Below are 24,964 nucleotides of genomic sequence, written 5' to 3'. Positions count from 1 at the left end.
CTGCCCCGGGGGTCTGGGTCCCATCTTCAAAGTGCTCCTGGCTGCAGCCCAGGCCATCACAGGACAAAATCAGCTTTGTCACAGCTGAGCCACCAAGGAGAGGCTGCGAGGAGGGAGCTGCAGGCGGCTGAATCCCAGCCTTGGAGAAAACCCCAGCCTTAGATGAAAGCCTAATTAAGGAGCTAATTAAAGGGGAGGTCCAGCTAAGTGGCCAGCAGGCAAAGCTCCTCTGATTTATGGCTTTAATTTCGGTTTTGCTTTCCAAGAGAAATGGGCTGAGGGCAAAGGCAGGGCAGGGCTGGAGTCAGGCCGGGGCAGTGCCCAGTTCCCACGCTGCCACCCTGCAGGCTGCTGCCCAGGGACCCTCTCCAAGCCAGGAACCCTGGTCCTGCTCCCACACCAGAGCCTCTGGGTGGCACTGGGGCATGCCTGGCATTGCCTGCTTGAGGGTCTTGCTGGCACCAACCCCTCTCCCCACCCCCTCCTCAGGACAGGAGGTCTGCTCCACGCCATGCAGCTGGCATGGAGCCCAAAGCAACCAGGTTCACCCAGAGCTGGCTCAGTTTCGCCCTGTGCTCACTGCTGGCAAGGAGCCCCTGCAGCCCTTGTGCTCCATCCAAGGTTTATTCTGACAGCTGAAGGGGTTAAAGCTCAAGGTCCCCAGGGTGCAGGTGGGACAGGCTGGGGGTCAGGCCAGAAATGGGCTGAGGGGAGGAGAAGAAGGTGCTGCCATCCTTGCTGGGACAGCCAGGGGGACACTGCTCAGAAGGGAAAGAGAAACTCCCTGCCCTCCCCCCAGGTTTTGGGAGTGGAGGAGCTGGGGTTTGTCCTGGGAATCTGGGCTGGTTGGTTCACCCTTGGTGGGTCCCAGGGTCTCCTCCTGGCTGGGATGAAGGTGGTTCTGTGGTGCAGGGAGGAGGGGGAAGCCAGGTAGGGGCAGGGCACGGTGCTCTAATCCTCATAGTGTTTGGTGAGGAACTGAGTTGAAGCCACTGGGGAACCCAGCTGGAACCTCTCCACGAAGCTCTCCATGGGCCAGGCACCTGGGGAGAGAGGAAGGAGGGATGAGCAGGGCTGTGAGGTGGCCACAGCACAGGGGGAGATGCATCCAGGCTGTGCCATGCTCTGCCTGAGCTTCTGCAGACCACATCCTGCAGCCCCCAGGCTCTGCCCCACAGAGCCATGGGGAGTTCAGCCCTGAGCATCCCTGGGCTGAGGGCTGAAAGGTGCTGGCTCCTCTCCTGCCCCTGCTGACCCTTGGGGCAGATCTTCTCAGGGCTTCCTACAAGCCCACCCTGGGGTGCTTGGAAGTCCCCCAGGGGAGGTGGCAGGAGATCCCTTGTGCCCCTCACTCACATGCACTGAGCTGCTGCTCCATGAATGGTTGGAGACCAAGGTTCCTGATCCCCCTCCTCTGCTGCAGGCACTGGCCTGAGGATGCTGGAGGTTGGAGGAGAAGCTCAGGGATGGAGCTGGTGTTTGTGCTACACTGGAGGCAGCAGGGAACCACTCTTGGGGGGTGGGAGGGGGTGGATGGGAAGGATGCCCCTCTGCCCAGCCCTGTGGGTCAGAAATCCCCCTGCCAGGGCTCAGTGCCAGCTGCTGGCTGGGGGAACATCCTCCTGCCTGACCTGGAGGGCTTTCCCCCGGGGGATGAGGAGAGCCACGAGGGGGACCCTGCCTGGCGGGACGGGGCTGTGGTGTCCCGGGGGGGGGAAGGTTGTTTATCTGCAGCCACCTTCCCCTCCTCTCCCCTTCCTGGAGCTGCTCTTTAATGTCACGCTGCAGACTGGCAGCCCTTATCTGCCTCCACATCTCAGCCCCAGCTGGAGCAAGCCCAGCCCCTGTGCTCTTGCAAGAGTGCTGAGCAACAGCCGAGCTGCTGCATCACCTGCGTGGGGTGGCAGTGGCTGGGGGATGCCCCCGGAGCCCATTCCCCCCCCTCCTGCCCCCAACCTCAGGCACTGAGTCACCCCACAGCCAAAAAGCCCTTGATGGGCTCTGCAGATGCCAGCACTACACCCTGTGACCTTCTGCAGCTGCAGGAGGACATGGCTGGAAAGATGCTTTGGTGCCTGGGAAGCAGAGCCCAGGATGCTCAGGTTGGACTCTGCACCCCAGCTGGGAGGAGATGTTGGAGTGCAGCAGGCTGAGTGTGCCTGGGGGTGGTCCTGGATGTCCCCCACATCAACACCACCACCTGCTGAGCACCCAAACCAAGCCAAGGGCAAGACCAGCCCTGCTGTGCCACACTGAGGTCCTCAGCAGCCACATTTCCAATGGATCTGGCTCATCCCCACAGCCCAAAGACAAGGAGGGAGCTGCCCTCACCCAGGAACCCAAAGTGGGCCTTGGGGTTTGGCATCACCACTGCCAAGGCAGACCATGGCCATGAGCCCTGGGCCATGCCACAAACATCTCCATCCTCAAACATCTCCATCCTCAAACAACTTCATCCCAAAGGATCTTCAGCCTCAAATATCTCCACCCCCAACCACCTCCACCTCCAGCCACCTCCATCCCCAACCACCTCCATCCCCAACCAACTCCACCCCCAACCACCTCCACCCCCAACCACCTCCACCTCCAGCCACCTCCACCCCCAACCACCTCCACCTCCAGCCACCTCCATCCCCAGCCATCTTCACCCCCAACCACCTCCATCCCCAACCACCTCTACTCCCAACCACCTCCACCCCCAACCACCTCTACCCTCAACCACTTTCACCCCCAACCACCTCCACTCCCAACCACCTCCACTCCCAACCACCTCCACTCCCAACCACCTCCATCCCCAACCACCTCCACCCCCCAACCACTTTCACCCCAACCACTTTCACCCCCAACCACCTCCACCCCCAACCACCTCCACCCCCAACCACCTCCACCCCCAACCATCCCCAACCACCTTCATCCCCAACCACCTCCACCCCCAAACACCTCCACCCCCAACCACCCCCAACCACTTCCATCCCCAACCACCTCCACCCCCAACCACCTCTACCCTCAACCACTTTCACCCCCAACCACCTCCACTCCCAACCACCTCCACTCCCAACCACCTCCATCCCCAACCACCTCCACCCCCCAACCACTTTCACCCCCAACCACCTCCACCCCCAACCATCCCCAACCACCTTCATCCCCAACCACCTCCACCCCCAACCACCCCCAACCACTTCCATCCCCAACCACCTCCATCCCCAACCATCTCCACCCCCCAGCCACCTCCATCCCCAACCACCACCCCTGGCAAGCATCCACTGCCTGCAGGGTCTCAATCCATCCCCACCCCCAGCTCTGGGGGTCCTGGTGAGCAGAGTGCCAGGGGAGGGGGCCCCGGGGGGCCCCCAGGCTGCCTCTGCCGGGCTCCTTTCATCGCTGGCTTTCAAAGCGCTGGCAGGGGCCCCGGGGGAGCGGCGCCGGTGCCCCCCGGGAGCAGGGTGAGAGCCAGAGGCGGCAGCCCCCCGACTCCCCTGGGTGCCAGGAGCTGCTATTGATGTTGGGGAAGGCTCTGGGGAGGGGGATGAAAGGGCTGGGGTGGGGAGAGGGGGTGGGGAGGAAGAGCTTCTGCAGGGCTGCAGCTGGCTGCCCAGGCTCTGGCTGGGGCCAGGGTTTTTCCTGACCTACTTACCTGCCAGAGCTGTGCCCGTGGCGCTGGGGGGTGGGGGGTGGGACTGGCCACAGGGAAAAACCCCCGGGGCAGCTGCTGGTGTGGCTCAGGGGGTGAGGGGCTGGGTGGTTACTGGGTCTGGGGGGGCTGCATCCCAAGTGCTGCTGGGTCTCTGCCACGTCCCAGCCTCTTGGGTGCATCACTAAACTGTGCCCCCCCACTAGCCTGCACCCTCAGTCCTGGGCTCAGTTCTGGCTCCTCACTGCAAGGAGGACTTTGAGGGGCTGGAGTGGGGCTAGAGGAGGGCAATGGTCTGGTGGAGGGTCTGGAGAACAGGGCTGGGGAGGAGCAGCTGAGGGAGCCGGGGGTGTTCAGCCTGGAGAAGAGGAGGCTGAGGGGGAAACCTCATTGCTCTCTACAGCTCCCTGAGAGGAAGCTGGAGCCAGCTGGGGGTTGGTCTCTTCTCCCAAGGATCAGGTGAAAGGAGAGGGAATGGCCTCAAATTGCCCCAGGGGAGGTTTAGGTTGGAGATGAGGAACAATCTCTTTGCTGCAAGAGTGCTCAGGGATTGGCAGAGGCTGCCCAGGGAGGTGGTGGAGTCCCCAGCCCTGGAGATGCTGAAGAAACCTGCGGCCATGGCACAGGGTTTGGTGGCCCTGGTGGGGTTGGGTTGATGCTTGGACTGGATGCTCTTGGAGGCCTTTACCAACCCATCCAATTCTCTGATGCTGTCCCAGTATGGCCACCTGCACCTCCTGGCACAGGGTGGCATCTTCTCTTCAAACCATCCCAGGCCATGCAGCTGGGACCCTCCATCCCCCTGGGACTTCTGCTAGTGGCAGTGCCAGTGCGGTGGGCACGGAGCTTGGTGAGCTACACCTGGGCAGACATTCTGCTGGGCTCTGTCTCCTGGGCTCCAAAGCCCTTTTCATGTGTTAGACAAGTTTGAAAAGGAGGGAAGGGGTAGACAGCCCCTTGAGAAGTCCCCCAGGGAGACCTCAGAGCAGCCTTCCAGGATTTGAAGTGGGGAGAGCTGGGGAGGGACTCAGTGCAAAGGCATGGAGTGAGGGGACGAGGGCTGATGGCTTCAAGCTGGAAGAAGCTGGATTGAGGTTGGGCATGAGGAGGAAACTCTTCCCCAGCAGGGTGGTGAGGCACTGGCACAGGCTGCCCAGTGAAGCTGTGGTGGAGGCTCTAAGCCTGGCAGTGTTCAAAGCCAGGCTGGATGTGGCCTTGAGCAACCTGGGCTGGTGGGAGGTGTCCCTGCCCATGGCAGGGGGGCAGAATTGGATGGGGTTTAAGGTCCCTTCCAGCCCAGCCCAGTCCGTGGGTCCATGCCCCTTCACCCCCATCGGCAGTGGCTGCAGGGAGCTATTTCCCAGCACCTTCCTCCCCGCTGATGATCTCCCCCCAGCACCCCCCCCTAGCTGGGGGCTTGCTGCTGGCTGTAATTGATCAGCCTCATCAGCAGGGTCTTTGTCCCTGATAGGAGCCCTGATGCTTTTCTGCCGAGATTAATGATGTCCCGGAGGAGGTAGGCGGGAGGCCACCAGCTCCTTTGGTCACCCACCAAGTGACACCCAGGGGGACTTGGGGTTGGGACCGTGAGCTCCCTGCAGCCCTTTGCTGCTTCCCATCCCAGCCTCAGCCTTTCCCTCGCCGCTGGGGCCCAGTCCAACTCGATTTTCCAGCTAGGTGGATGGGAGGCTCTCGAGGTCGGGCTCATGAGTCAATGCCGTGGCCCCAATGTGAAGCTGGAGCTGGAGAAGGAGGCAGTCACTGGGAGGGAGGTTGGCCAGGCTCATCCTCACCCTTCCCCCACCCCCCCAGGACTTGCTGCTTCCTGGAGGCAACGTTCCTGGCGGGCAAGAAGTCCATTCCCACTTGTAAAAGCCTTTTCCAGGCCAGGAGGAGGCTTTTGGGGGATGCTGGGGGAACATCTCCCCCTGCTCACCGCCAGAGCTGGTGGCCAGCCCCAGCAGCGGAGCAGGGTGGAAGCAGAGGGAGATAGGGCACCGCCCAGCAGCTGCAATTAAGCCCTCAAGATTCTTGTGCTAATTAGAGTTCCTCCACAAAGGGAAGGAAGGGGGTGGAAAACAAACGGTCTCCATCCTCCTGTGGGCTGAAGAGGGGCAAAAAAAAAGAGGTCCCCAGCACGGCAGGGCTGGGGGGGTGGTGGTGGTGGTTTGCCAGACACCTAAATTCCCCTGGCCTCAAGGGGCTTTCCCCTGGCCACCAGCTCAAGGGCTGGCAGAGGATGCCACTGCCTCGGGATGCCAGGGGTGCCTGTGACATTTTGAAGACCACAAACCCTTATCTGACATCTCCCCCAAGGCACAGAGGCAGCTTGGAACCCTCCTGGGCTGGGAAGGGGAAGCAAGGGGAGCTCCTGGTGGTGTTCATACAGCCCTGGGGACACCCCAAGGTCCTCAGCTCTGGTCCCAGCTGGGGGCAGGGCTGGTGCCTGGTGATGGATTTGGTGGCAAAGTTGTGGCACAGGTGGAAAAAGGAAGTAAAAGTGAAGTGAAGGGAGCTCTGGTGGAGAAACTGAGGCTGCAAGAGGGCTGCTTGCCCGAGGTCAGCAGCAGGATCAGTCAGGAACACTCCTGGAGAGGGATCAGGCTTTGGATTTTCCCTGATGAAACAACAGATTTTGCTCAAGAGCCACCCTGGAGAAACTCCTCTGCCACCACCACCTGATTTCACCACTGCCAGCAGCCCCTGGCACACTGCAGAGGCAGGAGGGGGACCCGGAGCTGAGAGCTGCAGCTCTGCCACTGCTGGACCCCCGATCCCTCGATCCCACCCCAGCCAGGACCCCCCCCGCGGCGGGGCGGGCACCAGAGCCCCCCACAGAGCCATCCTCACCCCCGCGGAGCTGCCAGGATGGGGAAGCCCAGCACGGGGGAGGAGCCTCCCGGGCTGCTTCTCCATGCTCCCTCTTTCCCCTCGCTTGGGAATGTCCCAGGGATCCGCACAAGGAGCGGCTGGTTCCCGGGAGCAGGGACACGGTGGCACGGGCAGGACCTGCTTTAGTGCCCTCTTCTGGAGGCTCCTCCACCGAGCTCCTGCCATCCCGGCTGGCACACACCAACCTCCCCCCCAGCTTGGCCCAGTTTGGCCCAGGCTGCTTCCCAGCTCAGCCTGCAAATCGCAGCTTGGGCAAGGATGGAGCTGAGCAGCGAGAGAAAGGCTCTCCCGGGGCTCCCTGGTGGAGCTGCCAGAGGGATGGATGCGTGGCACAGAGCTGGGCACGCTGGGCACAGGGCTGCAGTGCTGGCTGCTGGCAGGGTCTGGAGGCTGGGATGGACCAGCACCCTCCCCTGGGAGCTCTGCTCAGGAGGTGATGCCCTCCGCAGGGTCAGCAGCCGGTGACAAGCAGCGCCGCCGGCTTTGGGGAGTCGAAGGTGCTGCTGCCACCAGATGTAGGACACAACAAAAGCCACCAGAAGAGGCCAGGCAAGGTGGAAAACCCCAAGCTGTGCCCACAGCACCTCGGGAGAACCCACATCCTGGTCCTGCAAGAGGAGAGGACCAAGGCAGAGCCACGGAGGAGCTTGAGCTTCTCCCCCGTGGTCTGTCTGGGTTGGGGTCAACCTCTCCTTGGTTCCCTGTGTTGCCTTCACAGCACAGGGCTGGACCCCAGCACTCAGGGCTGGATGTGCCCAGTGGGTCACTTGGTGCTGGTCCCACTGCCATCCCTGGGGGTGGATTTATTCAGCTCCTTCCCCCCCTAGAGGCACCCAAAATCTGATCCTTTGGGGCTGCTTTTGGGGCTCCTTCCTCACCCAGCAGCTGGGAGTTGAGGATTTAGGCTCTTGGCTGGGGGGAGATGCTGGTTTGGTTCAATCCAGCAGCAGCCACAGGGCAGCCCAAACCTGTCAGGCAGCAGTGAAAGGGTTAAAAACATCCCTCAAGAGAGCTGCAGCTGACAAATGCTGAGGCTCAGGATGTTGTGGAGGGGGGGGAAGAAAATCTGCTACTCTTTTAACTGGAGCTTTCCCAGGGAGCCTGGGAAGGGCTGAGGAACTTGAGGATGGGATGGAGATGGGGGGGGGGAGGGAACCCCCCTGTGCCTCAGGGGCTGGGGGGAAATCATCCATAGGAGCCCTGGACCCTCTGGGTGTGAAATCTGGGGGCTGCAGCCCCTAATAAAATGCTTTGTGCAGGAACAGCTCTTTGCTGAGTGTCCCAAACTCCCTTTCCCACCCTGGGATGGGGATGCAGGTGCAGGACTCCAGGTGCCAGCAGTGGAGCCTCCTTCTCCCCCCATGCTGGGGACAAAGAAGGGCCAGGGAAGTGCCCCACAGCACTGGCAGGGGTGGGGGTGGGGGGTGGCTTCAGAGCAGGTCATTAAGAGGCAGAGTTAATGAGGCAGAAAGCAAAGCCGAGGGTAGGAACAACCCACAGAGAGTCTGGCAGCAGCAGCAGCCCTCTGCAGCCATAGGACAGCAGCAGAGCCCTGTGCTGGGGGGGTTGGGGTGTTTTGGGGTCTCTCCCGGCATGGGGGGGTCCATAGTGCCACCCTGCTGCTGCTTGCTGTCCCCTGGGGCATGCAGGGTTGGTTAACAGGGTGAAAGGGTGAGTCAGGCTGGCACAGAGCAGCTGCACCGACCTGCCCTGCCCATGGAGCTGTGCTCCTGTGGTCCTGGCTGGGAAAGTTCTGAGATTTCCCTGGTTGAGGCCACAGGAGCCACAGAGCCTGGGCTGGGGGCACAGGAAACCCACAGTGGGCATCAGGGTGTCAGGTAGGGACAGGAGTGGGGGGAAGGTTGGAGCAAAACTAGAAGTGGGGAGATGCAGATTGGATGTGAGGAAGAAGTTGCTCCCCAGGAGGGTGGTGAGAGCCTGGCACAGGCTGCCCAGGGAGGTGGTGGAAGCCTCCTGCCTGGAGGTGTTTGCAGCCAGGCTGGATGTGGCTGTGAGCAACCTGCTGTGGTGTGAGGTGTCCCTGCCCATGGCAGGGGGGCTGGAACTGGCTGAGCCTTGAGGTCCCTCCCAACCCTGACAATTCCATGCTTCCATCTTGCAGGATGGATCCTTGCCCACGCTGAGGGATCCCCGCTGGTGACCCCAAACCCCACTTGGGATGAAGCAGTGGGAGAAACCCTGCTCCGAGCAGGGAGCTTGGGCTAGATGTTCTCCACAGCTTCCTTCCAACCCCACCATGCTGTGAGCCTGTGGGAATGTGTGTCCTGGAGGGGAGGGGGGAGGATGGGGTCTCAGCTCCTCCTCTCCATCCCCACTGTGCAGCGTTTTGGGAGGTGGCAGCCCTGTCCCAGCACCAAGCGGGGCGGAGGTGAGCTGGGAGGTGGTTGGGTTGTGTCAGAGCAGTTTGAGCAATCCCTTGCTAAACCATCTCCCTGCCTGATCCCTATCTGCATGCTCTAAGGTGCTGGTGATGCAATTCCCGTGGCTTGGCTCTGTTTGGAAGAGGGAGGGGGGGACAGGGGGAGGGGGAGGAAGGTGCCAGCGAGGATTTGACACCCAGCAAGATCCTCTCCCTGCTTCCGATCCCGCTAGCCAGGCTGCCAGCAGCCATCCTCAGGGAGCTGCTGCAGGGCTGGGAGGATGATGAGGGGGCTGGAACACCCCACTGATGAAGTAGAGGATGAAGGACTTGGGGCTGTTGAGCCTGGAGAAGAGAAGCCCTGGAGGGGATCTCATCAGTGCTCCAAGGGTGGGTGCCTGGAGGCTGGGGCCAGCCTCTGCTCAGTGGTGCCCAGGGACAGGGCAAGGGACAGAGGGCACAAACTGGCACCCAGGAGGTTCCATGTGAAGAGGAGGAGAAAGTTGTTTGTTGTGAGGGTGCTGGAGGCCTGGAGCAGGCTGCCCAGAGAGGTTGTGGAGTCTCCTGGTGTGGAGAGCTTCCAAACCCCCTGCGCATTGTGCTGCTGGGAGAGCTGCTGGGGGTGCCCTGCTGGGACAGGGTGGGTGGACTGATCTCCAGAGGTCCCTTCCAACCCCTGCCATGCTGGGATGTGGCTCTGTGACACCCCTGGACCACCCATCCCTGCTGTGCCAGCGGGCTCCAGCCTCAGAGGGGGGACAGGGCAGCCGTGGCAGCGCTGTGCCTTTTGTTCCCCCTCTCTGGAAGCCTTTTGCCTACCCTCCCGAGCTGGGGTTGTGGCACAGCCAAAGCCATGGCATTATCCATAGCCCTGGAAAAACCCCTCTGGGGGCTGGCTGGGGGCCAGGAGCTGAGGGCAGGACTGATCCTTACCCCTTGAGCCCTGCTCCTGGGGGCTGAGGGCGATGGCCTCCTGCGCCGGCTGCTGGTACAGGAGCAGCTGGTAGCGATGGTAGCCGGTGCGGGGCGGGGGCGAGGGCCTGCTGTAAGCTGGGCAAGCAAAAGGGAACAGCTGAGCAGCACCCACTGCCCACCCTGCCCACCCTAACCCGGCACCTGGCAGCCCCCACCCTGCTCCCGCCTGGGACCAACCCTCCCACCCGGCCCCACGCCCCCAGACCCCTCACCGCCCGTGGGGCTTAGAGCCCTCAGCAGCTGGGGGGGCTCCTGGGGATGTCCTGGGCAAGAGCAGCTGCTCTCCCCCTCCCCCCCCTCCCCCAGCCTGCCCCCTCCCCTCTCGCCACCCAGCTCATCCCCATCTACCCAGGGGCCAGCTCCTGCTTTCCCTCTCCTGAATTCATCTGCCCCCAACCTCCTCTGCACCAGCCGCCGCCCTCACCTCCTCCTCCTCCTCCTCCTCTTTCAACCTCAGAGCCTCAGGGTGCTCCTCACCCCTGTGCTGAGCATCTCAACCTCTCCTCCATCAGCTTTCCCACCCCTGCACCAGCCCTGTCAGGTCCCCTTCCTGTCCTGCCCCACGCTGGGTGTAGCATCCCCTGACTAAGGCCATGTGGGGACATGCTGAGGCTCCCAGCACCCCTTCAGTGCCTGGCCAGCAGCCCTCACCCTCCCAGTTGCCCGCTGGTGTCCTGGAGTGCCTGGCACACCACCTTTGGCCTCCAGCTGCCAGGCTTCTGAAGCCCTCCCACGGCCAGCCCTGGGGTGGGAGGATGCTGTGGGTGCTCAGCTGCTGGAGGTCCAAGGCTGGTTCCTCTCCTTGCTGCAGCTGGTCACCACCCAGGCTGGCACATCCCTGGGGTGCACACCATGCCCTCAACCCAGCACAGCTGCCCAGATGTGGGCCTTGCAGCTGGCTCAGGGATTGTAGGTGCTGGCTGGTGAGGACAGAGAGTGGTGACTGCCCCCAGGAGAGGGAACTCCACGGGGAGAGACCTCCCCAGGGCACCATGCTGGCGATGCCAGCAGACACCTCTTGTGCTCTGGTGGGAATGGGAGGTCGTGGTTCCATCCCATGGGGGACAGAAGGACATGGCTCCATCCCATGGGGGACAGAAGGTCTTGGTTCCATCCCATGGGGGACAGAAGGACGTGGTTCCATCCCATGGGGGACAGAAGGACATGATTCCATCCCATGGGGGACAGAAGGACACGATTCCATCCCATGGGGGACAGAAGGACGTGGTTCCATCCCATGGGGGACAGAAGGACATGATTCCATCCCATGAGGGACAGAAGGACATGGTTCCATCCCATGGGGGACAGAAGGACATGGTTCCATTCCATGGGGGACAGAAGGACATGGTTCCATCCCATGGGGGACAGAAGGACTTGGTTCCATCCCATGGGGGACAGAAGGACTTGGTTCTATCCCATGGGGGACAGAAGGACATGATTCCATCCCATGGGGGACAGAAGGACGTGGCTCCATCCCATGGGGGACAGAAGGACTTGGTTCCATCCCATGGGGGACAGAAGGACATGATTCCATCCCATGGGGGACAGAAGGACGTGGCTCCATCCCATGGGGGACAGAAGGACGTGGTTCCATCCCATGGGGGACAGAAGGACACGATTCCATCCCATGGGGGACAGAAGGACGTGGTTCCATCCCATGGGGGACAGAAGGACACGATTCCATCCCATGGGGGACAGAAGGACATGGCTCCATCCCATGGGGGACAGAAGGACGTGGTTCCATCCCATGGGGGACAGAAGGATGTGGCTCCATCCCATGGGGGACAGAAGGACATGGCTCCATCCCATGGGGGACAGAAGGACGTGGCTCCATCCCATGGGGGACAGAAGGACACGATTCCATCCCATGGGGGACAGAAGGACGTGGTTCCATCCCATGGGGGACAGAAGGACATGATTCCATCCCATGGGGGACAGAAGGACATGGTGCCATCCCATGGGGGACAGAAGGACATGATTCCATCCCATGGGGGACAGAAGGACAGGATCCAAGGGACAAGAGCCTGAAGCTCCTCCAGGCCTGGCAGAGCCACAGCTGGGTGAGCTCCTGGCCCCTCTCCCCCATCTCCCTCAGCCCTGCCTCTCCTGTTTGGAGCTGAAAGCCTTTGTTGGGGCAACACCACAGCAGCTCTTGGGCTTCACCTGCTTTTATCTCCTGGGTTTGCTTTCTGACTCTCTTATTTTTCTGCCCCCACTCACCCCCTCCTTCCTTTCCCCCCTCTCCCTGCTCTGGAGCTCTTCCAGCTGCTGGGGAAGGTTTTTTTTAAGCCACTTTTGCCTCTAGAGAAAAAACAAGAGGGGAAAAAAAAGTGGCTCCCATTTCAAGCAGGACTGCACACCCCCCCCCCCCACCGGGCATCCTTCATGGTCCCTCCCTCCCTCCTGTCCCTGTGTGCTCGTCCCCAGCAGCTCCCAGCTTGGGGGACCCCCAACTCTCAGCTGGGGTCGGTGCTCACCTGTCAGCACTTGCCCTTTGATGTCCCCACTCCTCAGGTCTGCACCCTGAAAAGACAAGAAGAAAGGGGGGGGAGGGGGTGTGAGCTGCCACCACGACCCCCAGGAGGACGCCATGGAGAGGGCAGACCCTTCCTGGCCCCCTCCTGGCTCTGCCTCCTTCTCCCCAGGGATTCCTTTCCCAGCACTTTGAGTGTTCTCCTTGCAGGGAGCAGGGCTGGAGGGGAAGGAGCACGGCAGGGGTTTGCTCTGGCTGCTTGGGATTTAGAGGCTCAGTGCTGGGTGCCCTGGCGCCCCCCCCCCCCAGGGCTGAGGGTTAGGGTCAGCAGTGCCCCCAGTGACCCGGAGCAGATCCTGGGCTGTGTCCCCCCAGGAAAGCCACAACAGCCCCCTTAAAAGCTTTGGGGTTTGGGAGGGGTGACCCCTTCCTGGTGGGAAGGGGTTGGCAGTGGGAGGTGGCAGTGGGAGGGGGCAGTGGGAGGTGGCACCGGTGTCTCCCCATGGCAAAGCTTCGCTCTGCCACGCTGGGTTTCTCTCAGCCCAATTCCCTGCCAGGCTTGCCCCTCCAGCCCTGCTCTGGGAGCTTCCCTGGAGGAGGGACCTCACCAAGCATCACTCCCCCGGGATGGGATTGCTGGAGGCAAGAAGCAGAGCTTCACCCTGGGCTCTGCACAAGCCACCCTCACCCCTGACCTGCTGCTATTCCAGGCTGGCTCCCACCTCCCACCGATGTTCATAAATCCTCTCCTACAGCACCCGTTATTCCAGTCCTGCCCACACAGGCACCACTGCCAGGGCTCCTCTGTCCTAACCTGCCCTGGGAGTTATTAACCTCCCTTCCCCCCCAAAAAAAAACCACACCACCAACCCCCAAAACCCAGTAAAAAAAGCAGCCCAAGAGAGCTGCAGCAGATAACCGCCAGCAAAAGTGCACACGGGGAGCATGGATGCTTCCCCTGCTCCCCAGGAGCAAAACCTTCCCTTTCTCCCCCAAGAGACCTCCTTGGCACCACCTCCCAGCTGGCAGCAGCCTCCTGCCAGCTGCTTGTGGCCCAGCCAAAGGTCACCAGGAAGCCAAGTGCCCGCTCGGGTTCCTGGCTACCAGCGCTCCCTGCCACCCTGGCAGCCTGGAGCTGAAACTCCTCTGCTGGCAGCCAGGAGATGACTAAGGATTTGGGCAAGGTTTGGCTGCTTTGGTTCACAGGAGGAGGAGGGGAAGGTGACAGGCAGGCTGCTGGGGGTGCAGCACCCCAGGGTGTGCCGGGGCTGGGGCACAGGGGGACACGGGAGGCTGTGGGGTGTGCTCGCCGCTCTCTTCCTGCCTAAGTCTGCCCAGCTCTGCCAGCACAATCTGCCCAGCTGTGCAGGCCTGCTCCCAGCCAGCTGTGCAAGCCAGCCCCCAGCCAGCTGTGCAGGCCTGCCCCCGGCCAGCTGTGCACCAGCTGCCCTCCCACACGTGTGTGCCCGCTCTGCTCCCCGGCGATGTGCATCTCGCCTCCTCCAGCCAGATGTGCACAGCTGCTCTCTCCAGCTGGGCATCCCCCCAGCCCCTCCAGCTGTGCCTGATTTCCCCAGATGTGCCAGCCACAGGCTGGCAGAGGAAGCTGGCAGCAATCAAGGAGCTCCCCAGGTAGCAAAGACCAAATTCACCAGGCAGCAAAGCTCAAGTTTGCCAGGCAGCAGAGCCCAAGTTTGCCAGGCAGCAAAGCTCAAGTTTGCCAGGCAGCAGAGCCTGGTTTTGCCTGGCAGCAGAGCCCAAGTTTGCCAGGCAGCAAAGCTCAAGTTTGCCAGGCAGCAGAGCCTGGTTTTGCCAGGCAGCAGAGCCCAAGTTTGCCAGGCAGCAGAGCCTGGTTTTGCCAGGCAGCAGAGCCCAAGTTTGCCAGGCAGCAGAGCCTGGTTTCGCCAGGCAGCAGAGCCCAAGTTTGCCAGGCAGCAGAGCCTGGTTTTGCCAGGCAGCAGAGCCCAAGTTTGCCAGGCAATAGAGCCTGGTTTTGCCAGGCAGCAGAGCCCAAGTTTGCCAGGCAATAGAGCCTGGTTTTGCCAGGCAGCAGAGCCTGAGCTCGCCGTGCGTCTGGGCTGGCTGCCAGCCTTCGCTCTTCAAAGGCAGGGACTGAGGCTTTTTCTTCCCCTGCTCGGGGTAGGGCTGCTCCTGTGCGGAGCCCTCGCTGCTATTCCTGGCTTTGCCATGGGCTCATCGGGAGCGGCCGGGGCCTCCTCCCTGCTTCCCTGCCCGCTGCTGGGGGTTTGCCTGCTCGGCCCCCGACATGCAGTGGCTTCTGGTTAGCCCCGGGGATGGGAGAGTCAAAGGATAAAGCTGCTTTAAAGAGGCGAGGAGAGGAAGAGGGCGGGAGGGAGAAAGTAGGGATGAGCAGGGCAAACCCTGCCTGGCTTTTCTGCAGCACTCCCCAGCCGCTGGAGAAGGGAGGGAGGGAAGGAGGGAAGGAAGGAGGGAGAGAGGGAATTCTGCTGGCGCTGGGCGCTGGTGGGGTCGGGAGTGAAGCCCAGCTCGCTCCGGCGAGCTTCCCCTCCTGGGATGAAGGGGGATGTGGAGCAGGGAAGCAGATTATTCCTTCGCTAATGTGGGGTGAGGAACGGCTTTCAAGGAGGTCTAAACCCCACCTCTAGCTCCTTGTCCCTGTGCTGGAATCGCCAGCGAGGGGAGCACCGCACGCAGGCTGCCCCCGAAGATCCCTGCCACGAGCAGAGCTAATGGCCGCTGATGAGCTGCCAGCTTTATTAATGCCCTTTTATGAGCGCATTAATAGTTCCTAATGACACCATTTGAGCTTCACAGCCTTTTTATCTTCTCTTTCCCTCTTTTTCCCCCCGCCGAGGACACAGTGTAGGAGGCGGAACGAGATATTTCCACCCTCCGGTCGGTGCCGCCTGGCGTGGGGCAGGGGATGCTGCTGGGATGCTCACACGGAGACCTGGGCAGCCTAAAAAAAATATCTGTGCCACACAACTTCTGTGCCAAGAGGTCCTCTCTGGGCTCTTTTCCTTGGCCAAAAGAAAAAAAACCTCCGTGGAGAAAATGATTTCCCTTGGCCAGGATGGAGAAGGTTCACTGTGTAGATGATTTCCTCCCTAGTCCCAGAATCTCTTGGCCAGGATGGAGGAGATTCACCTTGCAGATGATTTTTCCCCCCATTCCCATCCCCTCTAGGCCAGGATGGAGAAGATTCACCTTGCAGATGATTTTTTGTCTCCCATTCCCATCCCCTTAGGCCAGGATGGAGGAGATTCACTTTATAGATGATTTCCCCCCAGATCCAACACCTCTTGGCCAGGATGGAAGAGATTCACCTTGCAGATGATTTTTTTCCCCCCATTCCCATCCCCTCTTGGCCAGGATGGAAGAGATTCACCTTGCAGATGATTTTTCCCCCATTCCCATCCCCTCTTGGCCAGGATGGAAGAGATTCACCTTGCAGATGATTTTTCCCCCCATTCCCATCCCCTCTTGGCCAGGATGGAAGAGATTCACCTTGCAGATGATTTTTCCCCCCATTCCCATCCCCTCTAGGCCAGGATGGAGAACATTCACCTTGCAGATGATTTTTCCCCCCAGTCCCATCCCCTCTTGGCCAGGATGGAGGAGATTCACCTTGCAGATGATTTTTATCCCCACTCCCAACACCTCTAGGCCAGGATGGAGGAGATTCACCTTGCAGATGATTTTTGTCCCCCATTCCCATCCCCTCTAGGCTAGGATGGAGGAGATTCACCTTATAGATGATTTCCCCCCAGATCCAACACCTCTTGGCCAGGATGGAGGAGATTCACCTTGCAGATGATTTTTCTCCCCACTCCCAACACCTCTAGGCCAAGATGGAGGAGATTCACCTTGCAGATGATTTTTGTCCCTCATTCCCATCCCCTCTAGGCCAGGATGGAGGAGATTCACCTTGCAGATAATTTTTCCCCCCATTCCCAACACCTCTGGGCCAGGATGGAGAAGATTCACCTTGCAGATGATTTTTCCCCTCATTCCCATCCTCTCTAGGCTAAGATGGAGGAGATTCACCTTGCAGATGATTTTTTGTCCCCCATTCCCATCCCCTCTAGGCCAGGATGGAGGAGATTCACCTTATAGATGATTTCCCCCCAGATCCAACACCTCTGGGCCAGGATGGAGGAGGTTCACCTTGCAGATGATTTTTGTCCCCCATTCCCAACACCTCTAGGCCAGGATGGAGAAGATTTACCTTGCAGATGATTTTTCCCCCATTCCCATCCCCTCTAGGCCAGGATGAAGAAGATTCACCTTGCAGATGATTTTTCCCCCATTCCCAACACCTCTTGCCCAGGATGGAGGTTCACCACGATTCAATCACCATCAATCAAGGGTGAAAGAAAAAAAACAACCCTTAAAGCCAGCAAACTCCGAGGGCAGAAGGTTGGTTTTGGCCCAAGCCAAGCCAAAAAGTTGCTTTTTGACCTCGTAGATGACCTCATGGCAGCGCAGGGCTTAGGGGAGAGGGGGGCAGGGGGTGGGGAAGTAAATAAATACAAACAACTGAAGGCAGCAGTGAGTCACAGTTTGTTTTCCTCTTGATCTTTTTCGGCTTTCTTTCCTTCCCTTTTCATCCCAACCCCCCCCCCTCCCCCTTCTCCCGAACGTGTCTGATCCCATCAGGAGAGGAGGGGAAAGGGCTGGGTGGCGAGCGGCAGCGATTCGCCCGGGCGAGGACGGAGGGTTGTGGAAAGTGGGTGTGGGAATCGGCACAATCGCTGGCAGGGGACCAGGACAAACAGATGACGGATGGGACCCAGGGCTGAGCAGCAGAGCGGGGCTGGGCTGCCTTGCTCACCAGGAGCTCACCCCCCAGCCCGGCCCTGGGGAACCTCGGGGAGCCGCCCCCTCCTCTCCCCTCCTTCCCCCTTCTCCCTTCAATGTGGGACTCGTCTTCATGCTGGGGGCTACGTCCCGTGGGGCAGCAGCTGACGAGGTGGCCTCCCAGCAGCACCTCGTATAATTAACCAACAATTAGCCAAGTGGGGAAGTTAATCCCCAAACAAACAGGGCTCCTCCTGCGCTGCTCGCTTACGGCACGCTGGCTTGACGGGGGAGAAGGCAGCTTCAAAGCTGGCACAGCCAGGAGCCCAGATTTGTTATTCTCTCTTTCTGTGATCTTTATAATGAGGTCAGGATTTATGAATTGGCTCTGGGGAGCATCCCGGGAAGGGCAGAGCCGTGGGGATGGCAATCCAGGCTGCTGCTGGCAGAGCAGAGGCTCCAGCGTGGGCTAAAGGAGCAGGCTGGGGACGGAGCTGCTCAGCCCCGGCGGAGAGTCAGGGAATGGGAGAAGCATTGAGGTGGGAAGGGAGCTCTGAGGTCACCGGGTCCAACAGATCACCTTGAGCTCACAATCTCATCACTGCTGCTAAGCCACTGCCATTAATCATAGAAACATAGAGTCATAGAATCATAAAATCACAGAATCTGAGACTCATCGAACCACAGAATGGTTTGGATTGGAAAGATCCCTAAAGATCATCCAGCCCCAGCCCCCTGCCATGGGCAGGGACACCTCCCAGCAGCCCAGCTTGCTCAAGGCCTCATCCAGCCTGGCCTTGGTCACCTCCATGGTCATCCACAATCTCCCTGAGCAGCCTGTTCCAGTCTCTCCCCACCCTCACTGCAAAGAATTTCTTCCTCATCTCCACTCTCAGTCTCCCCTCTTCCAGCTCACAGCCACTGCCCTTCAAGCTGTCACTCCCAGCCATTGTCTAAAATCCCCTCCCCAGCTCTCCTGTAGCCCCTCCAGGTACTGGGAAGCTCCTCTAAGGTCTCCCTGGAGCCTTTTCTCCTCTACATCCTTCAGCACCACATCCATGTGTCCTTTAAACTCCTCCAGGGATGGTAACTCCACCACTGCCCTGGGCAGCCTGTCCCTGTATCTGATAACCTTTTCTGACCTCCTGGCAGGGGAAAGATGCCCACTTGGAATTTTCCCCCCCCCAAACCAGTGGTGAGGATGGCTCCCATCCCTGCTCCCAGCCACAGTCAGGCTCATCCTGCTTTTCCAACAAAAAGCATGTGAGGGGAAAAAAAAAACCCCAAACAACCCAAAGCCAAAGACCTGGTCCAAGAGAAACTCCCCCTCCAATTATTTTTGGAGGCCATGAGGGAGCAGGGCAGGGCTCAGCCAGCTCCCAGCACTCCCAAACTCTGGCATTTCCCAGCTCAGCTGCCCAGTTGCAATGTTAGATCCTTTCCAGAGCCTGATCCCCACAGTGGGATGGTCCTGAGCCACCCCAGCTCGCCCACGCCGCCCTGGCCCTCTCCCTGCCAGCACAGCTCCAGACCACCCTTGCTTCTCTGATCACCATCAAGCTGGGATTTGATGCCCACAGGAGGCTGTCAGCCCTGACCCTTGCCAAGCCTTTTCTCTGCTAGAATTGTCACATCCTGTTATGCCAAGGTTGGGATCCCACTGAATTAAAGCTTGGCACATCCACGGTGTCTTCTCTCCATCCGTCGTGGATGAGGTGCTGAGGGGCTCGTGATTTAGTGGTGACCTGGCAGGGCTGGGCTGCAGGATCTTAAAGGTCTCTTCCAGGCAAAATGATTCTGTGGTTCTAGGACTAGGGAAAGAGCAAGCAGAAGTAGACAAAAAAAGGGAGAGAGGTGGAAGGAGCTTCCTGGCCCATCCTGGGGGGGGCTGAACCCTCTCCTGCTTTGGGGGTTGGTCTCTTCTCCCCAATATCAAGTGACAGGATAAGAGAAATTGGCCTCAGGTTGCACCAGGGGAGGGTTAGGTTGGAGAGCAAGAACAATTTCTTTGCTGCAGGAGTGGTCAGGGATTGGCAGAGGCTGCCCAGGGAGCTGGTGGAGTCCCCAGCCCTGGAGGTGTTCAGCAAACCTGTGGCCATGGCACTCGGGGCCAGGGTTTGGTGGCCATGGTGGGGCTGGGTTGCTGCTTGGACTGGATGACCCTAGAAGGCTTTTCCAACCCAAACAATTCTCTGATTCATCTCCATGTGCTCAGCCCCATGCTGGGAGAACCACAATCACCTTGCTGCAGAGAGGACACCGCAGGTGGTGTCCCTGAGGCCACAGATAAAGCCACACTGAAGCCCAGCAGAGCACCCAGAGCCAAGGCTGGATCCCATTTCACCCCAAATGCAGACAAACCTCCCTGTCCTGCTGCAGCCAGACCAGCTTTCCCACTCCCAGATGTTATCCTCAAGCCTCCTGCTCCCTGGTGCTTCCCTGCAGCTCCAGTTTCCAGCTCCTTGGGATGAGTCAGGGCTCTCAGCTCTCACTCAGAGCCAGTTTGGTTCCCTTGGCACAGGTGGGGATGTGGCACTGGTGACCTTGGACCTGAGGTGGAGATGATCCCCAGCATCTCAGCACCACCAAACCACAGCCAACCCACACCTCCAGCCTGGCTTTTAATTGCCCAGCCACTTTCCTTTCCATGCCTGCAAGTGACAGGAGCCTGGGACTCGATGATCTCCAGAGGTCCTTTCCAACCCCTAACAGTCTATGATTCTGTGCTTGACTGCTTGAGAGCCTCCTGCTCTTCTTGGCAGGCTCCAGGTCCAGCATAATGTCCCTGGGGTCCTGCTGAGGGTTGGAAAGGACCTTGAAGATCATCCAGTTCCAACCCCCCCCTGCCATGGGCTACCTCTCACCAGCCCAGGTTGCTCAAGGCCTCATCCAACCTGGCCTTGAACATGGAAGGGGCATCCACAACCTGTTCCAGTGTCTCCCCACCCTCGCTGTCAAGTATTTCTTCCTCATCTCCAGGCTAAATCTCCCCTCCCAACCATTCCACGACTCTACCAAGCCTGGTGCTCTACCACATCCCTCAGCACCACATCTCTGCCTCTTTTAACCCTCCTCCCCCTCCAGGGCTGCTGGGGGAGGTTGCTGGCAGGGAGCAATTCCACTTGGTGGTGTGGATTTAGGTGACTGGCCATGGGGAAGAGCCACCCTCAAAGCAAGCAAGAAAGAAAGGCCCTTAATGAATGAATGAATGAAAAGAAGACCTCTCAGGCAGGGCTGAGATTCCAGTGAATGTCTGCCTGATCCACCCTCATGCCCCAGGGAAGGACCTGCTGGAGGGTGATTAAGGAAGCAAAATAAACATAAATCACCTCCGTGCTTGGCTCCTGCTGAGAGTTTTCCCTCAATCCCCGGGAGCATGAAAGCAGCAGAGACCAAACTGCTGCCCTTAATAATCCCCTCCTCCCCCAGCCATTTAGGGGCTGCACCCTGCAGAGTGCTTCACCACCCTCCTGGAAGTCCAAGGATGGTGTTTCCACCGCCAGAAGATCTCGTTTCAAAAGAGAGGAGGTTCTGCTGGTGGATTTCCAGCCAGCCACACATAGGCTTTGCCTATCTGCACCTTGCCCTAATGATGTAGGTGAGGAGTCCAAGCCTGCAGGGTGGAGGTTGTGATGACACTGGGATGGTTTGGAAACCTCAGCCCAAGTGCTGCTTGTCTTTCTTAAAGCACTTGGGGGGTGTTACAGAGGCAGAGGGGAGGGCTGGGGCTGGGGGAAAATGAGGTTCAGGATGTTGTGTTCCAGCTCCAGGTGGGCAGCCAAGGTGCTGCAAGAGGGCACAGAGCTGTGGCTTTGCCAGTTGAGGGTACAGGGGATGGATTTGGAAGTCAAGGCTGGTTGGATTGCCAAGGAAGGGCTGCCCAGGGGGGTGGGGGAGTCACCATCCATGGAGGTGTTCAAAAACCAGGCAGCTATGGCACTTGGGGCCATGGTTTAGTGGGCATGGTGGTGCTGGGGAGGAGCTTGGACTGGATGGACTTTGAGGACTTATCCAGCCTTGATGGTTCTGTGATTCTAAGGAGTTTTTCTGATACCCTTCTCTCCTGGGACACTGCCAGAGAAGTGTCAGGGCTCCAGCTCTGGGGTCCTCAGCACAGACAGGGACCTGTTGGAGTGGGGCCAGAGGAGGACACAGCAATGCTGTGAGGCCAGGCTGGGAGAGTTTGGGCTGTTCAGCCTGGAGAAGGTTCCAGGGAGACCTTCTGGTGGCTCTTCAAGACTTGAAGAAAGCTGGGGACAGACTTTTGAGCAGGGTTTGTTGTGACAGGCCAAGGGGGCATGGTTTGAACTGAAAGAGGGAGATTCAGACTGGAGAGGAGGAAGAAATGCTCTGCACTGAGGGTGATGAGACCCTTCCCCTGGTGCCTAGGGAGGTGGGAGCTCTATTCCAGGTCAGGTTGTTTGGGGCTGTGAGCAACCTGCTCTAGTTGGGGATGTCCCTGCTGACTGCAGGGGTGTTAGTCTGGATACAGGGATGACCCTGGAAGGTCTCTTCCCACCCAACCCACTCCATGACTTTATGTTTTATGTGAGTAGACTGCACCAGGAGAACAAGAAGAAGATTTCAACCCTCTGGGAAGGTCTGACCATGCCCTGCTTGCGGTCTGCTCCATCTCTGCCTTGCTGGTGGCCAAAAGCTGGAGCAACACCGAGCAGGCAGCAGGCACACAATGATAGAATCATAGAACTGTTAGGGTGGGACAGGACCTCAAGGATCATCCAGTTGCAAGCCCCCTGGCATGGGCAGGGACACCTCACACTACAGCAGGTTGCTCACAATGAGCTGGTTGCAACCGAGAGCTCCCCCAACCCCCAACCCTACAAAGACCCTTTTGGGGAGCCTTGCAAGCAAGTCCTGCCTGGTTCCACCGCAAATCCCAGCCCCTTGGGCCAGTGTTGTTTCAAAGCAGCGATGGGGAATGATGGATGGGATTGCTAGGAACAACAGGGATGTTGATAGCAACCCCAGGGGCGTGTTAGGAAGCTGCGTGGATCCCGGGCTCCGCTTTAACGTCCCAGCGGTGTTGCAACTGCAGGAGAAGCTCATGGTGGAGCTGGCTGCCAGATGAGTCACCCTGACCCACTGGCCCACTGGCTGGCCCATCAAAAGGAGGGCTGGGGTGGGCTTCATCCCACACATGATCCACTGAGGACCTCCCCATAAGCTGCTTCTGCCTGCCTGGCGCCGGTGGGGTAAGGACTGAGGCTGTGTTGCTCTGCTGGGAGTGGTGAGAAGTTTGGAGGAGGGGGAGGAAGGGCTTGAGGATGGTGTTTAAGCCCAGGCTGGAGGAGGCTCTGGCCAGCCTGCTCTAGTGTGGGGTGTCCCTGCCCTGCCCATGGCAGGGGGGCTGGAACTGAATGATCCTTGTGGTCCTTTCCAACCCTGATTGATTCTATGATACTATGGTCCTAGGGGAGGGGGGGGGGGGAGGGGGGGGAGAGAGGGGAAGGGCAGGGTTTGCACCTCCCCAGGGTTTTGTTGCCTGTGGCAGGGTGGCACCTCTCAAATCACCTGCTTGCACCACCCAGCTTCCCAGCAGCTGCTGCCTGACCACACCTGCATCGCTCTGCTCCGGGCTTTGACCCGAGCCTGCTCCTCCTCCAAGAGGTCCAACCACGATTTTCACCCCGTGGAGCTAGAGGCTGGATGCTTCAAGGATGTTCCCAGCACCTCCCTGTTAAGGAACCTCTGCAAAATGCTGCTAGCTGCAAAACCCCCACCCCCCACCCCCAACCACCCCCAAAGCCCCCTCCAGGCAAAGATGCCCTCTGAGAGGCTCCGAGCCATGAGCAGGGCAGCCGAGGTCTCAAGGCAACAAAGCAACAAACAAGCTTGAACTGGGCAGAGAAAGGGCTTGGGTGAGGGCTGGAAAGGTCCTTTTCCATCCCAAGCCTCTCCAGCTCTGGAGAGTGGAAAACTTGCTTGCCCTGTGTGTGAGTGCAGCTTTAAGATGAGTTTGCTTTTCCAGCAGCAGATTTCCGGAGGATTCTTGGAGAAACACCAACCATTTTTTTCCCTTTCATTCCCTCATTTAAAGGCCTGGAGCCTCAGTTTGGGGGGGTTGGGGTTCCCCTCCCCCCCCCCCCTTTTCTTTTGGTGAGGATGGGAGCTCTGAAAGCTTCCCCCTCGGGGCCCAGGCATGGGCCAGCCAGGAGGATGCATCCATAGGGGAAGCTCTCCCCCCCAGGGTGTTTTGCCTTCAGGGAGTGGAATTCTCTTTGCTTCTCCAGCCAGCTGGTTCCCACCACCCAAGCAGGAGTCAACCAGCCATAAAGGTGGCTCTGGGGCCACCTGGGCTTGAGGTTCAACAAGACCAAGGGCAGGGTCCTGCAGCTGGGTCGAGGTAATCCCAGGCACAGATCCAGGCTGGGCAGGGACTGGCTGGAAAGCAGCCCTGAGGAGAGAGACTTGGGGGTGCTGGGGGAGGAGAAGCTCAACAGGAGCTCTCAACATGCACTTGCAGCCCAGAGAGCCAAGCAGAGCCTGGGCTGCAGCAGAAGAAGTGTGGCCAGCAGGGCAAGGGAGGTGATTCTCCCCCTCTGCTCAGCTCTGGGGAGACCCCACCTGGAGTCCTGCCTCCAGTTCTGGAGCCCCTCTGACAAGAGGGATGTGGAGGTGCTGGAAGGTGTCCAGAGAAGGGCCACAAGGATGAGCAGAGGGCTGGAGCTGCTCTGCTGTGAGGACAGACTGAAGGAGTTGGGGCTGTCAGTCTGGAGAAGAGAAGGCTCCGAGGTGACCTCATTGTGGCCTTCCAGGATCTGAAGGGGGCTACAGGAAGGCTGGGGAGGGACTGCTCAGGATCTCAGGCAGTGATAGGACTAGGGGGAATGGAATGAAGCTGGAGGTGGGGAGATTCAGGCTGGAGGTGAGGAGGAAGTTCTTCCCCATGAGAGTGGTGAAGCCCTGGAATGGGCTGTCCAGGGAGGTGGTTGAGGCCCCATCCCTGGAGGTGTTTAAGCCCAGGCTGGATGAGGCTCTGGCCAGGCTGATCTAGTGTGGGGTGTCCCTGCCCATGGCAGGGGGGGTTGGAACTAGCTGATCCTTGTGGTCCCTTCCAACCCTGACTGATTCTATGATACTATGATCTCTTGTGGGAACCACACAACAACCCTCCACGAGGCACAGCCAGCCTGGTGGAGATGCTCTGAGCTTCAGGCTGGTCCAAGGTGGGGGGAAGGATGAAGAAGAAGGTTGGAGCCTGGTGGGTCTTGGAGGAAGAGCTGGTTGGTGGTGCCCAGGATGTGCTGTGGGTGACATTTAGGGGTGGAAATAAAGCCCCAACACGTCAATGGTGAGCTGCAAGGCTTCAACTGGGAGCTTAGTGCTGGGCACTGAGGCATCCAAGAGTGGTCAGGGATTGGCACAGGCTGCCCAGGGCAGTGGTGGAGTCCCCCATCCCTGGAAGTGTTCAAGAAACCTGTGGCCATGGTGCCTGGGGGCCATGGTTTGGTGGCCATGGTAGTGTTGGGTTGATGGTTGGACTTCATCTTTGTGGTCCAACCTTAATGATTCTGTGATTCTACCTCACCATCACCCACAGAGGGTCTGGGGGTGCCAAGGGGATGCTGATGCTCAAAGGCAGACTGGATGAGGCCTTCAGCAACCTGAGCTATGGGGAGGTGTCACTGCTCGTGGTAGGGGGGTTGGAACTGGACTGATCTATAAGGTCCCCTCCCAATCCAAACCATTCCATGATTCCATGACCCTGATATTTGCCAGCCACCTACCAGCCTTTCCCCAAAAGATCATCTCCTCCCACCTCTCCAGGGTGGTCCTGTGCTTCAGAACTGGGTTTTGGTCAGGTCCATAC

General features: G+C 59.5%; 1 protein-coding gene across 1 annotated transcript; it reads right to left on the bottom strand.

Annotated features, from left to right (window-relative positions):
* Positions 1–605: 605 nt before the first annotated feature.
* Positions 606–12,485, bottom strand: PEBP4 (phosphatidylethanolamine binding protein 4). The gene is made up of 3 exons (XM_068170634.1): positions 12,356–12,485; positions 9,837–9,953; positions 606–1,043 (listed from the first exon to the last, which is right to left on the bottom strand). The coding sequence occupies exons 1-3, from the start codon at positions 12,468–12,470 to the stop codon at positions 952–954; spliced, it is 324 nt and encodes a 107-aa protein (XP_068026735.1). The 5' UTR covers positions 12,471–12,485; the 3' UTR covers positions 606–951.
* Positions 12,486–24,964: the final 12,479 nt, after the last annotated feature.

The sequence above is a fragment of the Melanerpes formicivorus genome, unplaced genomic scaffold (genome assembly GCF_026170545.1).
Source record: "Melanerpes formicivorus ecotype bairdi unplaced genomic scaffold, bMelFor1.0.p_v2 SCAF_482, whole genome shotgun sequence".
In the NCBI taxonomy this organism is placed as follows: Eukaryota; Metazoa; Chordata; class Aves; order Piciformes; family Picidae; genus Melanerpes; species Melanerpes formicivorus.
This window is presented reverse-complemented; position numbering and strand designations above follow the sequence as displayed.

What these genes read in the sequence shown, in the direction of transcription:
- PEBP4 (XM_068170634.1), bottom strand. Translation starts at nt 12,470, where the DNA reads ATGGCGTCCTCCTGGGGGTCGTGGTGGCAGCTCACACCCCCTCCCCCC. An exon ending in CAAAGGGCAAGTGCTGACAG is followed by an intron (nt 9,954 to 12,355) that starts GTGAGCACCGAC and finishes TTGCTTGCCCAG; the next exon opens with CTTACAGCAGGCCCTCGCCC. An exon ending in CCAGGAGCAGGGCTCAAGGG is followed by an intron (nt 1,044 to 9,836) that starts GTAAGGATCAGT and finishes CTCTCTCCCCAG; the next exon opens with GTGCCTGGCCCATGGAGAGC.